Here is a 13,153-nt window from a genome sequence, read left to right on the forward strand (position 1 = left end):
TTTTGCCTACAGTTCTTATTCTCTCCATTATGAACATTGACTTCAAACTTGGCAGAATAGGCTTTCCCTCATCTCAATGTACCAATCTGTTTTTCCTGTGGAAAAAAAATCCTACTGAACAACCTTCAGTTCTGATGGTAATGTGACACTAACATACTCTGATATGCACATAAGATATCTGCTGTTCTCACATACCTTGCTACTCTTTTGGTAGGTTTTTTTATTTTACTGAAGTAATGAGGTAGGAAGAGGGAGGGAAACTTTCAGGGCTAATTTTGGTAGACAAGTCATGAACTTTCATGACCTGCTTCAGGGCCTATAGTGACTGCCATTATATGAACAAAACCATCAGACACCCGAGGGTGTATCAAGAGTGACCCCAGGAGAGGTGTGAACACCTTCCCCTTCCTCTCAGTGTACAGTGTAAACCCCCTGGCACTGCAGCTTCTTGGTACCACTTGAGAGGAGCTCTTGCTTCCAATGTCAGAGACACCAGGATTCAAATCCCTTTTAGGTCTTGAATAGCCTTAGAGATTTTCAAGCCTCAGAGATTGAGACCCAGGATAACCAAGGGATGTCCTCAGGGTTACAAACAATACAGCCAGAGCCAGTACTGGAATTTACAGTTCTTGACTACCAGTCTAGTTTGTTTTCTAGTTTTCATACCACTACCCGGATAAGATTATTTTTTAAAAAGCAAAACTTATATTTACTCTGCAAAATCACAGTAGAATAGCAGAAGTAAAAAGAATAGACATTCATTTCATTCATTTTACTATTTATTTTTGCTTCTACCGACCCATAAATATGGAAAAAGTGAACCCAGTAGCTTCAAATGTATTTAAGAATAAGGATATAATGTAAAGAAGAAAATTGTGCTCTACCAGTCAATGTCAGAGAACATGAGAAACAAGCCAAAATTTTATTTTATTTTATTTTATTTTATTACTTTTTAAAAATTTTTTGAAACGGAGTCTCACTCTGTTGCCCAGGCTGGAGTGCAGTGGAGTGATCTCAGTTCACTGCAACCTCCACCTCCCAGGTTCAAACGATTCTCCTGCCTTTGCTTCAGTCTCTCAAGTAGCTGAGATTACTGGCACTCGCCACCCCGCCTGGCTAATTTTTGTACTTTTAGTAGATACAGGGTTTTGCCATGTTGGCCAGGCTGGTCTCAAACTCCTAGCCTCAGGTGATCCACCTGCCTCAGCCCCGCAAAGTGCTGGGATTACAGGTGTGAGCCACCATGCCAGGCCACAACTTGAAATTTTAAAATCAAGTTGTATGATTTTAATATCAAGCTGCTTACACAGACTACTTCCAAATATCTGATTAAGTAATTACTGGTTACACTGACATTAGCCCACTGTCAAATAACAAAGCCTGCAAAGTAGTTACTCAAATGTTGCAGTGCTCCCCACAAAGCATTATATTAATACATTAATCTTCATTTATTTAAATAAAAATTCAGAAAAAAATGTAAAAGAACACATACTCAGATTATCATAATTTATAGTAGTATCTATTTTCAAATGCTAAATTAAAATAACTTTAGCACACAATTATGTGATTACTGCACAAATAACTATTCATACATGAGCAATCACCTGCCTGCAAATGGCAATGTGAAGACTATACTGGGTGAGGCATACTTCTGCAAACCCCAAGGATGAATCTGTTTCCTTCATAGTAAGTGTTCAAAAAATGTTTAATGAATTAATGAATATTTGTAATTTAGAGCCATGTGCTCAAACTTAGCTCTGTATAAACATGGATTGTGAACATGTAAGCTCTTCGAATTGATCCAGATGGCAAACAAAATCTGAACCAAAAATTACCGAAATACTATATATATATAGCCAAGATTCTATTCACACTTTAGTCAACATGAATTGAAAATTGTCAATATATTTTGAGCGTATTAGGCATATAAGCAAATAGCCAAGAGAACAACACATGGAAAATGTTTATATTGGTTGCTCCCAATATCTTTTTAAAAAAGATCTATTTAGGGGTTTTAACTTCTCAATTAAGTTCAGAGAACTTGAGATAGAATAAGTGTTTTTAGGCATGGGAAGAAGGAAAGACTTTTATCCCACAAATGATTTCATAAAGATTATCTCTCCACAAATAAGGAGTTGTGATTAAAAATCCTTCACATCTTATATATTTATACTACTGTGAATAAAATTATACAGGGTTTGCAATGTTCCAGAAAAAGTGATGTGTACTTTACAATTACTTAATTCTTATAACAACACCATGAGGATTATAATATCACCTTTATTTTATAGCTCTGAAAACTGAAATGTAATGGGGTTAAATAACTTGCTGAAAGCCACACATGGTTATTATGTGGGGGGTTAGGATTAGAACTCATAGCTCTCTCACTCCAAAGCCCATGTTTTTAAATAGATCATTATTCTGCCTCCTTGATATCTGAAAAAACAATTTTTAAACAAACTCCAATTTGCAAAAATGTACCCATATAAAAAAAAGAAAAAGAAAGGCAGACCATGGCAGCACATGGAGTCCAGAGTTTTGGATTCAAAATCTGATTCTATCACTGGGAGATAGAAGCAAGCTATCTTGAAACACTTACAAGTGCCATTCAATACAAAAATAAGATTTAATATTTAGATTTTGAAGCATACAGTTTTGTGTATGAAGCCCCATGCTACGTCTGAGTTCCATTATATATGCCAGAGATTTGTTCTTACTAGAACTATTTTCATCCTGGAACGTACTGCAAGTACATCCTATAATCAATATCTTCTTTCTGTGTGTTAACTCTAGGTCACTAGTTCATCTCTTATTACTGTAACTAAGTTGTTCATCCTAGAACAACTATCTTCTCTCTATATGTTAACACTTGGTCACTAGTTTGTTCACCCCACAAATCTCTTTCCAAATACAAACATACAGCAGCACAGAGCCCTTGATTTAGGGTTATTATTTCTTTCACCCATTCCAGACATCAAAACCCAATTATTCCAACCCTGGTGACTGCCTGCCAGCTACACTGCATTCAGGTCTAGATATACAGTATTTTTTCTCTTGTGACAAAACAATATACATAAATAAAGGAAAATTTTCCCCTAGGTCATAGGTAGAAAAGAAGGAGGAAAGAAAAAAATGGAAAGCCTGTTTTACCAGATTTTGTTCTACCACTGGTCAGGAAACAACTACAAGCAGGAATTCTTCATCCATGATAATTTGCTAAATAATAATATGTGTTCTTCAAAAAAATTATCATACCAGTATAGTAAATATCACATATGATATATATTTTGAATTTGCCAGACTTCCTCCTGTTAGGAAACTAAACTAGAGTTCCGAAGTTTATTTGATCCTATTATTTCTAGAATTTTTCAAGCATTTGACTTTAAGTCTTTTAGACAAGTTAGGATTGAATAAGGTGAAGTCATTTAAGTAACTTCACGCAGCACATTTATTTTCTCAAAGGCATTCACACATCATTTACATACATAGTGTACACTGTAAACTCCTGAATTTTTTTTGGCTGCATTTGAAAAGATGTTCTTGCACTCTATGTGAGCTTATAATCACAAATTCAATGAATACTCACTCAGAGACCAAATTTAAAGTGTGAAAAACACATGACCACACACCATGTCAGAGGTTGTGCCTGTCAACAGGGTACTAATGACTAAATTCTACCCACATCCAGCCCAGCCCCTGTCTTAATGGACATGGGAAGCCTGCTATCACAATGCATATACTCAAGGTTACACATAACATTGGCTCCCATACATTACTCAGCCTCAAATATGTCTCCAATCCTATTAAAATTAGTCACTCCAGTTTTTGTTTGTTTCATCCATAAGTAGGTGTTTCATTTGCATCTTCTCACACTGAGAGAATGCTCTCGAGAGGGAGGAGGCCGTGCACTACACTCCATGTGATTATAAAATATTGGTCTTTCTATGACAATACAGTACATGGCTGTAAAATGCAAGAACACTGAAAGCAAGGTGCATTCTCAACACAGAAATCACAACGGATGGAGGTCTACCACCAAGTAAATGGACAGCCTCACTGCATTTGTGCTGGCTGCAGAGCCAAATATGAGATTTGAAAAAGGAAAGTCATCTGAAATATAGAAACTCAAGTTCGAGCCCTCACCTGTTTTCCTCACATGTCCAGAAAGGGTAACAATGTTAATTGATGGGGTTATGGTGAAGACAGGAGACTCTGTATTTTTAATGCAAAAATGTAAACTATGCTACTATGATGTGAGTTATGAAGCAACTTCCTAGATATGTGAGGACTTGAGATGGCTGAGGACTCATTCCCTTCTTGAATGTTCTCCGTTTGGTGTCTCCTAGTTATTCATGGTGTTCCTCCCTGGGGTATTTGAAAGGTTTTAACTTCCATGCAGTGAGGCATATACTTAATTATCTTTAATGTGAATACAAAATATAAAATACCATAAACCTCAACTACTAGGTATTTGTGCTCAGAAAAGATCAGGGCAGAGAACAGAGTTCCATCTTTTCTGAACGATCAATCAGAAAAGATGACTGACCATCAGATTGACCAAACTGAGCTAATGACAACATGGTTTCCAGCACTTTTCAAGAACCTGAGATTATCCCAATAAACTCTTCAAATACACTCAGAGCCAATGAGGAGAGCTCAGAAGACACTTACAGCAGCAACCAGGCCAGGAGCTACCAGAGGTGACTCTGTAGTACACAATCTATGTGCTGACAGTTTAACATAGATGAGAAATGTAAGGAATGAGGGAACTATTCCACCCTTTTACCCCTCCATCTCTGCCTCCCCCATCTCACAAATTAAATGTCATCAATAGAAAGGTCAACAACACAGAATATTTAAAATGCTGAGAGTAACTATATGGCTTTTATCTTTATAAGTCGGGGGGAACTTCGTAAGAACTCTCCTGACTTGTAAAATGGTACAATGTGTTAAAAACTGTTGAAGTCTTTTTTAAACGCTGAGTTGAATGCTTCGAGTACGCATACCAATCATAAAACTAGATTTGGATTGGGAAAAAATAATATAGAGTATTTCTGACTCATTTAATATATGATTTCAACTTTTTAGAATTATTACCATTCAAGAGAGTTCTTTTAAAAAATATAATGGATAGCAACTTTTTTTTTTAGCTTAAACTCTAAATATAAGTTGCAGGAGAAGAGCTGAGTAAGATAAACACCTCTTTACTTCACTTTCTGGATTTCAATTAGCACCTAATTAACTAGACTTCTTAATACAAATATGTAGTTGAGCTCTTTAGAACAGCTTGACAGGATTAGCACACATTCTGTAAGGAGCTGACAAAACAGGCAGTCCATTAGCCAGTCCACAATATCTGAAAGTCCAATAGTCAGCATTAATTTTTAGGGCTGACAATGGCAAGAATGAAATAAATAAGCAAGAGATTCCCTCCTCCTGCTTTCTGGAAAAGAATATCATCTATGTCATTCATTCCATAGCTTTGAGGTTAATATATTTTTTAAGTTTTCCTCCTCAAGTATTAGTATTCAGTAGATAACTAAAGACAAAAACCACGAAAGCCATATTGCTAAATCATTCTGCTGTATCCAAGGTTGGGGAGAGGGCTCTTCACTCCTCAATTTAGGAAGGATAAGTCCACAATTAATTCCAGATCCTGGAATATGAAAGAACTGAAAGAGGTTTCCAAACTCCCCTCATCCTGAGGATGAGGAAATCCTACATCCTCAGGAACTTTGCCAGGCCTTTGAGCCCTGGCCTAAGTCTGAGCTCAAGAGGCTGCGGGGCGGGGTTTGGGGGGGAGGAGTTCTCACAGTTTAGGGGAGCAACGTGGCTCCCCACCCCCACCACTTCCCTAGACACCAGATGGTCTCAGCAGGATGTGCAATGCCTCATTTTAAATGGATTATTTGCCTCGTCTTCTCTAGCATTCTTAGAAAAGCTTAAGGAGGGTCCTAGTTTTAAATATTTTAAGCAGATGGGTCTACGGCACTATTCGAATAAATAATGAAAAAAACGAATGATGGTAAATTATCAGCACTTGATACTACCTACCTGAGTTCCAGAAGAATTTAAAGGCTAACCCCTTTTCTGTAAACCATCCTGTCAAGGCCTCAATGACTGAAAGGTCTGAAGAATGATAAAGGTGACTAATAGCCATAAGAAGGTTTGCAAAGAATATAGTTTTAACTATTGGCAAGTAAGTCTCAATTTTACATGAGAGAAATTTGCTAAGATGTTCAAAAATAGGATTCCTGCATACACAATGGGGGAAGACAATATGGTTTCTGAAGGAGGAACCATACATGGCTTATATTAGTCTTTCACAGAAAAGGAAACTGTTGGCCTGGTGCTCACGCCTATAATGGAAGCACTTTGGGAGGTCAAGGCAGGCGAACCACTTGGTTCAGGAGTTCGAGACCAGCCTGGGCAACATGTGAAAACCTGTTTCGATTTAAAAAAAAAAACAAAATAGCTGGGCATGGTGGCATGCACCTTTACATAGTCCCAGTTGCTCCAGAGGCTGAGGTGGGAAGATTGTTTGAGCCTAGGAGGTTAAGGCTACAGTGAGCCAAGATCGCACCACTGCACTCCACCCTGGGTAACAGAGTGAGATCCCGTCTCAAAAAAGTTTTTTTTTTTTTTCTTTTTTTTTTTTTATAGAAAGGAAGCCATCATCAGGGTAAAAAGAAAGCAGTGGAATTATATGTTAACTCTTTCAAAAAGCCTTTGCTAGGCTGTACGCATATGAACTGTTTCACCTTGGTCTAAGGAGGCCTACACTGAGTCAAGTAGGTTGACTGAGCAGGTACTTGAATTAAGAATTTTATGTATGATTACATCGACTAGGTAAGAGAAGGCGGTCCACTTAGGTTTTGAATTTGTGAATGACACTACCCTTTTCAGAAGCAAAATGTGGGAGGATCTTAGGAGACTATGTAAACAAACAGAAAGAAAAAGAAATGAAAGGCCTTTGACCTTGCTTAGTCTGAGGGAATGTAGTTAAGAAAAAAATAATCTATCTTTTTCATACCTAATAACAGTAACTGCCATCACGTGGGCCAAATATGGATGTGGGCCCTCAAGACAAGATCTAAGGAATTATTATTGGCAAACGGGCAGCGGAATTCAAGTGTACGGAATATAATGACTTATCCATCCCTTTTACAAACACTGCATTTTGGCCACATCTGAGTTAGTACCAAAGGCAAGAAGAGAAAAAAAATTCAAGATCTGAAGAATGAAAATTAAACAGAAGAAACTGATTAGGAGAAGCGGCTCTATGAAATGCATTTTTAAATGAGAGTGAAGCAGTCTAGAGAGGCACGGTTTGGATAGCTAAAATTGTGATGGAATAAAGATATGGGACCAAGAGAATGAAGCAACGTTACCTTGAAATTATAAACTGAGAAAAATTATCACAAGCATACTAGGACATTGTGGCAATAACTATATAGAAAAGCAGACAGAATTTTCTAAAATGCCAAAAGTCTATTTCTATATAGACAGGCTTGCAGATGCTCCTCTAAAGGCGAATTTAACCTTGCAAGGCACTGACCTTTAATCATGCTTGGGTTTATTATTATTATTATAATTCATGATTAGGAGTTATTTACTCAGGAGCTTCTAAGTAGAAAGTCTTTCTTCAGAGCTCACAAATGTCTACAGAGCATAAGGATATCGTTCTTCGTAAACATTTTACTCTCAATTCTATACACCTCTACCTTTCATTCGAAATACTAATTTCTTCAGTTTCTCCCATTAAATATTCTAATGCAGTTGCCTGAGCTTTCCGAATATTCCCTTAAACACAAAAAAAAAAAAAAAAGGAAAGAAAAAGAAGGGGAAGAAGGGGAGGAAGGAAGAAAACAAGGAAGGAAAAGAAGGGAAGAAGAGAAGGAGAAGGAAGGGTATGTGTTAATACCCAGTTAGATCATCGGGCATCTGCTTTTCCATGTAATCTGTACACATATTTGGCAGAAGATTAACTTACAAACTGAATTTGCCCAGGCTCTTCACAGATATTAGTACTCAGATTAACACTTATTTCTATAGTACGCCAATGAAACAGGACACCTCCGCCTCTGCTCTGGAATGAGCTCCTGCAGCATCAACTTCCCAGTGTCCCTTGGGACCCTCCTGACCTAGAGAGTAAGAGAAATCTGATGGCATATTCAGATGACTGTATACTGTGCTGATGAAGGACAGCCAGACATTCCTTAGAATTATCTGCATCTTTGTGTATATCTATTTACATAGAGAAATAAAGTACCTATATTTTGTCCTAATGGATTTGGCTATATAAATATCTCTGCAGCTGTGCTGCACTGACTCAACTACTATCACTTATACCAATAATGTCTTTCTAAATCAAAATTCTAACAAATTAACACAAGGATTCCTTTCTGCCCTACAATTTCATGAACTTGAAACCAAGTTCTGATAGCTAAACAAATTGTATTCTGTTTCACAAATGTGTTGGGGCTAATGCAATTTTTAAAGTTGTAATTGAGAAACATATCTCATTGGGTAACACACATTTGATTTTGTTTAGAAAAACAGTTTGTAAATGGCAGTATTAACAGTCTACAGATATTGAAAAGGTATTAAGAACATACTAAATTCTTGAAAGTGGTAATCCATCCCTGTAGTAAACATTAAAAACCAATTATGATCTCTGTCTTCAGGGATTTGTGTTTGGAAAATATGAAACTATGTCTTCATTTCACCCATATCAGATACGCAAGTAACTGCATCTCTATTAGTCTGGACTCCAGGTAAACCTGGACTAATTTCTATTGTTATCATCTCAATTAAAGCCTCCAAAAGGTCAACTAAGAATGCAGTGTAATTGTTCACAGCCAGACTTCACAGCCAGGAAACTTGGAATCAAGTTCTGGGTAATCTTAACAAAGGTATGTGATCTCACTGGGCCTCTGTTTTCCTATCTGTATAATGGGAAGACTAGCAAACTCTACCATATGGGGCTGTTGTGAACACCAGCACTAAAAAGTGCTTTAAAACCACAAAGTCATGATTGTCATTGTGATATCTAGCCTCTGTATGCTTTGAAAAATATGAAAAACCCTGTTAGAGAAGTTCAGAAAGAGCCCTTTATTTCATGGGCCATGCCCTCCATGGGGACTGAGGAAGTCCCCAACTTCCTCATTTCAGTGAACTTTTTTTTTTCACTCTGCCTTGGGATTTCAATGTATTATTTCATTTTTTTCCTGAGATTGCAACTTTGATTTGACTTTCCCACTGCTAAAATGGAGGCAGTAAAATTTTGCCTGTCTTTAGCCAAGATGGTAAATTGAAGCCTACATTCAAAAGCAGGGTAGATAATTTTAAAAGGGATCTCACACTCTGTGCATACTTCTTCGTCTTCCACTTAGGCCATTCTTATTTCTCTCTCATTACACACACACTCAGGCGCATGCTTGTGAACACACACACACGTGTGCACTGGTATACCTCTTCTGCTCAAAAACAGGGAAGAAATAAGATTAGGATAATAATCCGTTCAACGTTGGTTTTGTTGTTGCTTTACTTTCACCACTATATTAAAAAATAAACCAGCATCAAAGGGGAAACAAAAAGTAAATGCTATTAATTTTTTTTTTCCTTTCCTACATGTTTATGTGCTGAGGAAACTAAACATTAATGTCCGAGGTGTGTTTCATTACACATGGTGCACATACTTACCTGCTTGAATCTTTCACAAAACAGGGTATCAAAGTAGATGTTTTCCTAGACAATCTTTTGAAAGAACGTACTTCATCTCTACCTTACCACAAACAAGAAAACGCACAATTTTCAGCAAGTTACAACATTATTCAAAACAATTTCTTAGCAAACGGTACATTTAAGGAGTTGTATAGAGCAGATTCTGCCCAGCCACTAGTCACCCATCACAGCAATCAGCGTCTCCTTGTCCAAATCATCAGGAATGGCCCAAGACACTTTTAGAGGGAAAATAATACAGCTGTTAGAAGTGACAGCAGGGAACTGATCAGCAAAATTAAATTAAATCAGAATTCTGAGTTCCAGCCTTACAGGCTCCTGTTAAACTACTCTGAGTTTTGAGTAACTAGTTGCATTTAAGGGTGCACTGAGAAAGACGTGATAATGTGAACACAACACACGTACTCTTTTGTCAAAACAATGCGTCATCAAAGGTAAAAATTAACTAGGGAATTTCCAGCATTTTTCTTCATTGTGTACACCTCTCCTTCCTCCAGACCCAAGAGAGGGTGAATCATGTATATCTAGTTATGAAAGGGAAGAAAATCCAGTCACAGACAGAGCAACCCCGCACGGAATCTGGAGAACCCTAGATATCTTTGACTTTGTCCACTCCCTTCCTCTACGCTTTGCTAACGCCCACACCTCTTGCGACGCGACCCAACGTGCCTTCCGCTTACAAACCGCTCCACTAGGCTAGCCCCAACCACAGTGTAACCTTTCCGAAGTTAGTCGTTCGTCCACACTGAGCGCGAATGACCTCAGCCACAACCCAATAGAGCAAGAATCCAGGAGCCTGGCCAGGAGCCGCCGCCAGCGCTGAGCGTCCCCGGGCGCGGCGCTCACGTGGTAGCTGCCCCGGGCACGTGCGTCTCCGACCTTAGGCGGCGAGAGGGAAGCGCCGCCCTGCGCGGGAGAGGCTGGCAGCGACATCAGACGCGTAGAAGGGAGGGGAAGGACCTGGGACATGCAGGGACCCTGCCAGGCGAGAAGCTGTGCGGGTCTAACTGCAGTTCCCTGGGGTGTTCGCAGGAAGGAAGACACAAGTTTGAATGGGGTAGCAACTTAAAAACATTTTTTTCCCAGTTTATTTTAAATGGACAAATGCGTCAGAATCCTATCTAGAAGTGAGTTCTTCCGAGATTGTCACAATCTCCTTCTAGCCTGGAACCCACACTTGAAATTCCTGACAAAAGAGGGAGCCAAGGTGTCCCGAGGTAGCAATGCCATCCTCCTGTATCTTTTGGGGAACCCTGCCCACTCGGTCTCGGACAAGTGCTGGGAAACCGCGCCCTGGGGAAAAAAGACAAGACAAGAGAGAGATAGAGAAGGTAGTGTCCCTTCCAGATGCATAAAGCCCGCTGAGTGTTGGAATTAAAAACCTACAACAGCCAGCTACATTTATGACTTGTTTCCTTTTGCTGGGCGAGGGGAGACGGATCAGAAACTCTAGGGCGTTTTTCCCAACTGGGAGATGGGAGCTTGGCAGTGGATCCCACTAGCACAGAACTCTTAGTCAACTGAGGCTGCAGCGGCTGCCACTTGGAGGTGGCAAAGGGGAAGAAAAGGGGGAAAGAAGGAGGGGCAGCAGAGGGGCTGACGCGGGAGGGATGGAAACAGGTGAGCTCCCACCGCCACCCATCGGAAACCCAGAGCAGTGGCCCCCGGCACGCCACCGTCCCAACCTGGAGAGCCACTTACCGGCTTTACACGGGTCCTTGTAATCTATAGTCTCTGTTTTATCCTCTTCGTTCCCATCAAAAGTGTAATCATAATCGAGGCCAGCGCAGACCCATAAGTCGCGGTAGAAAACAATCCCCGAGGCCACCAGCCACACGAGCATCCTCGGGTAAAGCGTTTCCCACCCCATCCTCCTCCCCCGGAGGAAAAGGAGGGGACGGGACCCGGAGGTTAAGCAGCGGCAGTCCGCGCTGAGGTGCGGGACTTGGGGCACCGGCGCTCTTCTCCCCACCTGGAGGCCCCTCGGAGGGACCGGGGTGCTCAGGTGTCCGGAGACACGTGGATGCCTCCGGGACAGTAGAGAGGGGGAAGCACTGCCTGTTACCCCCAGTCGCAGGGAGAAGTTGGCCAGGGGCCCGCGGGTGGGCGGAGGGCAGGTAAGGAGCTCGGCACTGGCAGGCGGGGAGGACGGCTGCAGGCAAACTCGGCTCTTGCGGCGAAGGCGCTCGCAGCCTGCCAGATCGTCCTTCTGGCCGCCGAACTTCCCGCGGCCGCGGTTCGGCGAGCGGCGCCCCGCGGGCTCAGCTGCCACCAGAGCTCGGGCTCCCGCGCCGCGTCCCCGCTGCTGCCAGGACTCCGCGGCCGAGCCCGAGCCGCCGCCGCCTGAGCCCAAAGCCGCCGCCGCCGCTCGGGGAAGATGAATCCGGTCTGCACATCAGCACATCTGAACTGAAAGGGGAGACCGAGAAAGGGGGTGGGGGGCAGGCATTTCTACGCCGCGAGACCTTAAATGCGTGCAGAAGCCAGCAAAGCAACTGACTGCAAAAGAGCAAAAGTGTGAGGATTTAGGGATGCACTGTTTGCCTTCCCCCCGCCAGCCTGTCTTTTTACCCTCTTCCTAACTTGAAAAAAAAAAAAAAAAAAATATTCGCAGCATCTAACCCAATCAGTTGCATCCTGCTTACTTATTCATACAATCAGGGTCAGGATCCGGGCCACAGCCTCCTCTCTTGACTTCTTTTGATAGCCTTAGACAAACAAACAGACAGGAGCGCGCTGACGATTCAATTTACATTTTACCAAAGATAAAATGAATATATATTATGCATCTGTGCCCGCTAACAGCAATTAATAGATGATGTACGTGTCAGTTGAGAGTGCCAGACAGGGGGTGGCGCGAAGGATCGTGACAACTTAGCTGCAAATCCCTATTTCCCCTCCCCCCAAATAAACAGCGAGTGTGTGTTTCTTTCCTTTGCTGCTGTTTAACCTTAGAGTAGCGCAGGAATGAAGGAAAAGTGTCCGAGTCTTCGCGATTTTGGTAAGAAAATAAACAGACTACTGTAAAAGTCTCCTAACCAGCAAAGTTTTGCTAAGAACTAAGATCCTGAGAACTGCAATTTAAGGAAAAAAAAAAAAAATCCAAAATCGAGTTACAGATTGCAGCAGCAGGAAACGCTAAGACCTTGCTGATGGGCTGGCGTTATGGCTCACGTGGGCGCAGGAAGGGAAGTTGGATGGAATACTCGGGAAGCAAATTTTCTATGACAGTTCTGGCGCCCATGAGCAGAGTTGCTCAGTATCCTTCGGCTTCAGTTGTTTTACTTCTTCAGAGGAGAGGGTGTAAAACCTGGCAGGAGGGTCAGCGAGGTAAACCACATGTCAGCCGAGCAGACTCAAGACAAACACAGGTTGTGGGAAATTGGGGAGGAAAAAATCAGAGGAAATC

The 13,153-nt window shown here is 41.2% G+C and overlaps 1 protein-coding gene across 6 annotated transcripts in view; it reads right to left on the reverse strand.

Annotated features, from left to right (window-relative positions):
* The window catches only part of TLL1 (tolloid like 1), a 250,564-nt gene extending 238,271 nt beyond the window's left edge, over positions 1–12,293 (reverse strand). For 4 of the 6 annotated variants that reach the window (XM_074396756.1, XM_074396757.1, XM_074396758.1 and 1 more), the window contains exon 1: positions 11,446–12,292. In XM_074396756.1, coding sequence (XP_074252857.1) covers positions 11,446–11,614 — 169 coding nt within the window. In that variant the 5' untranslated portion in view covers positions 11,615–12,292. Of the gene's footprint in view, positions 1–11,445 lie in introns of all 6 variants that reach the window. The other 2 variants (XM_003944192.3, XM_074396755.1) reach the window with 2 other exon arrangements.
* Between the last annotated feature and the right edge of the window lie 860 nt (positions 12,294–13,153).

The sequence above is a fragment of the Saimiri boliviensis genome, chromosome 3 (assembly GCF_048565385.1).
Source record: "Saimiri boliviensis isolate mSaiBol1 chromosome 3, mSaiBol1.pri, whole genome shotgun sequence".
Taxonomy (NCBI): domain Eukaryota; kingdom Metazoa; phylum Chordata; class Mammalia; order Primates; family Cebidae; genus Saimiri; species Saimiri boliviensis.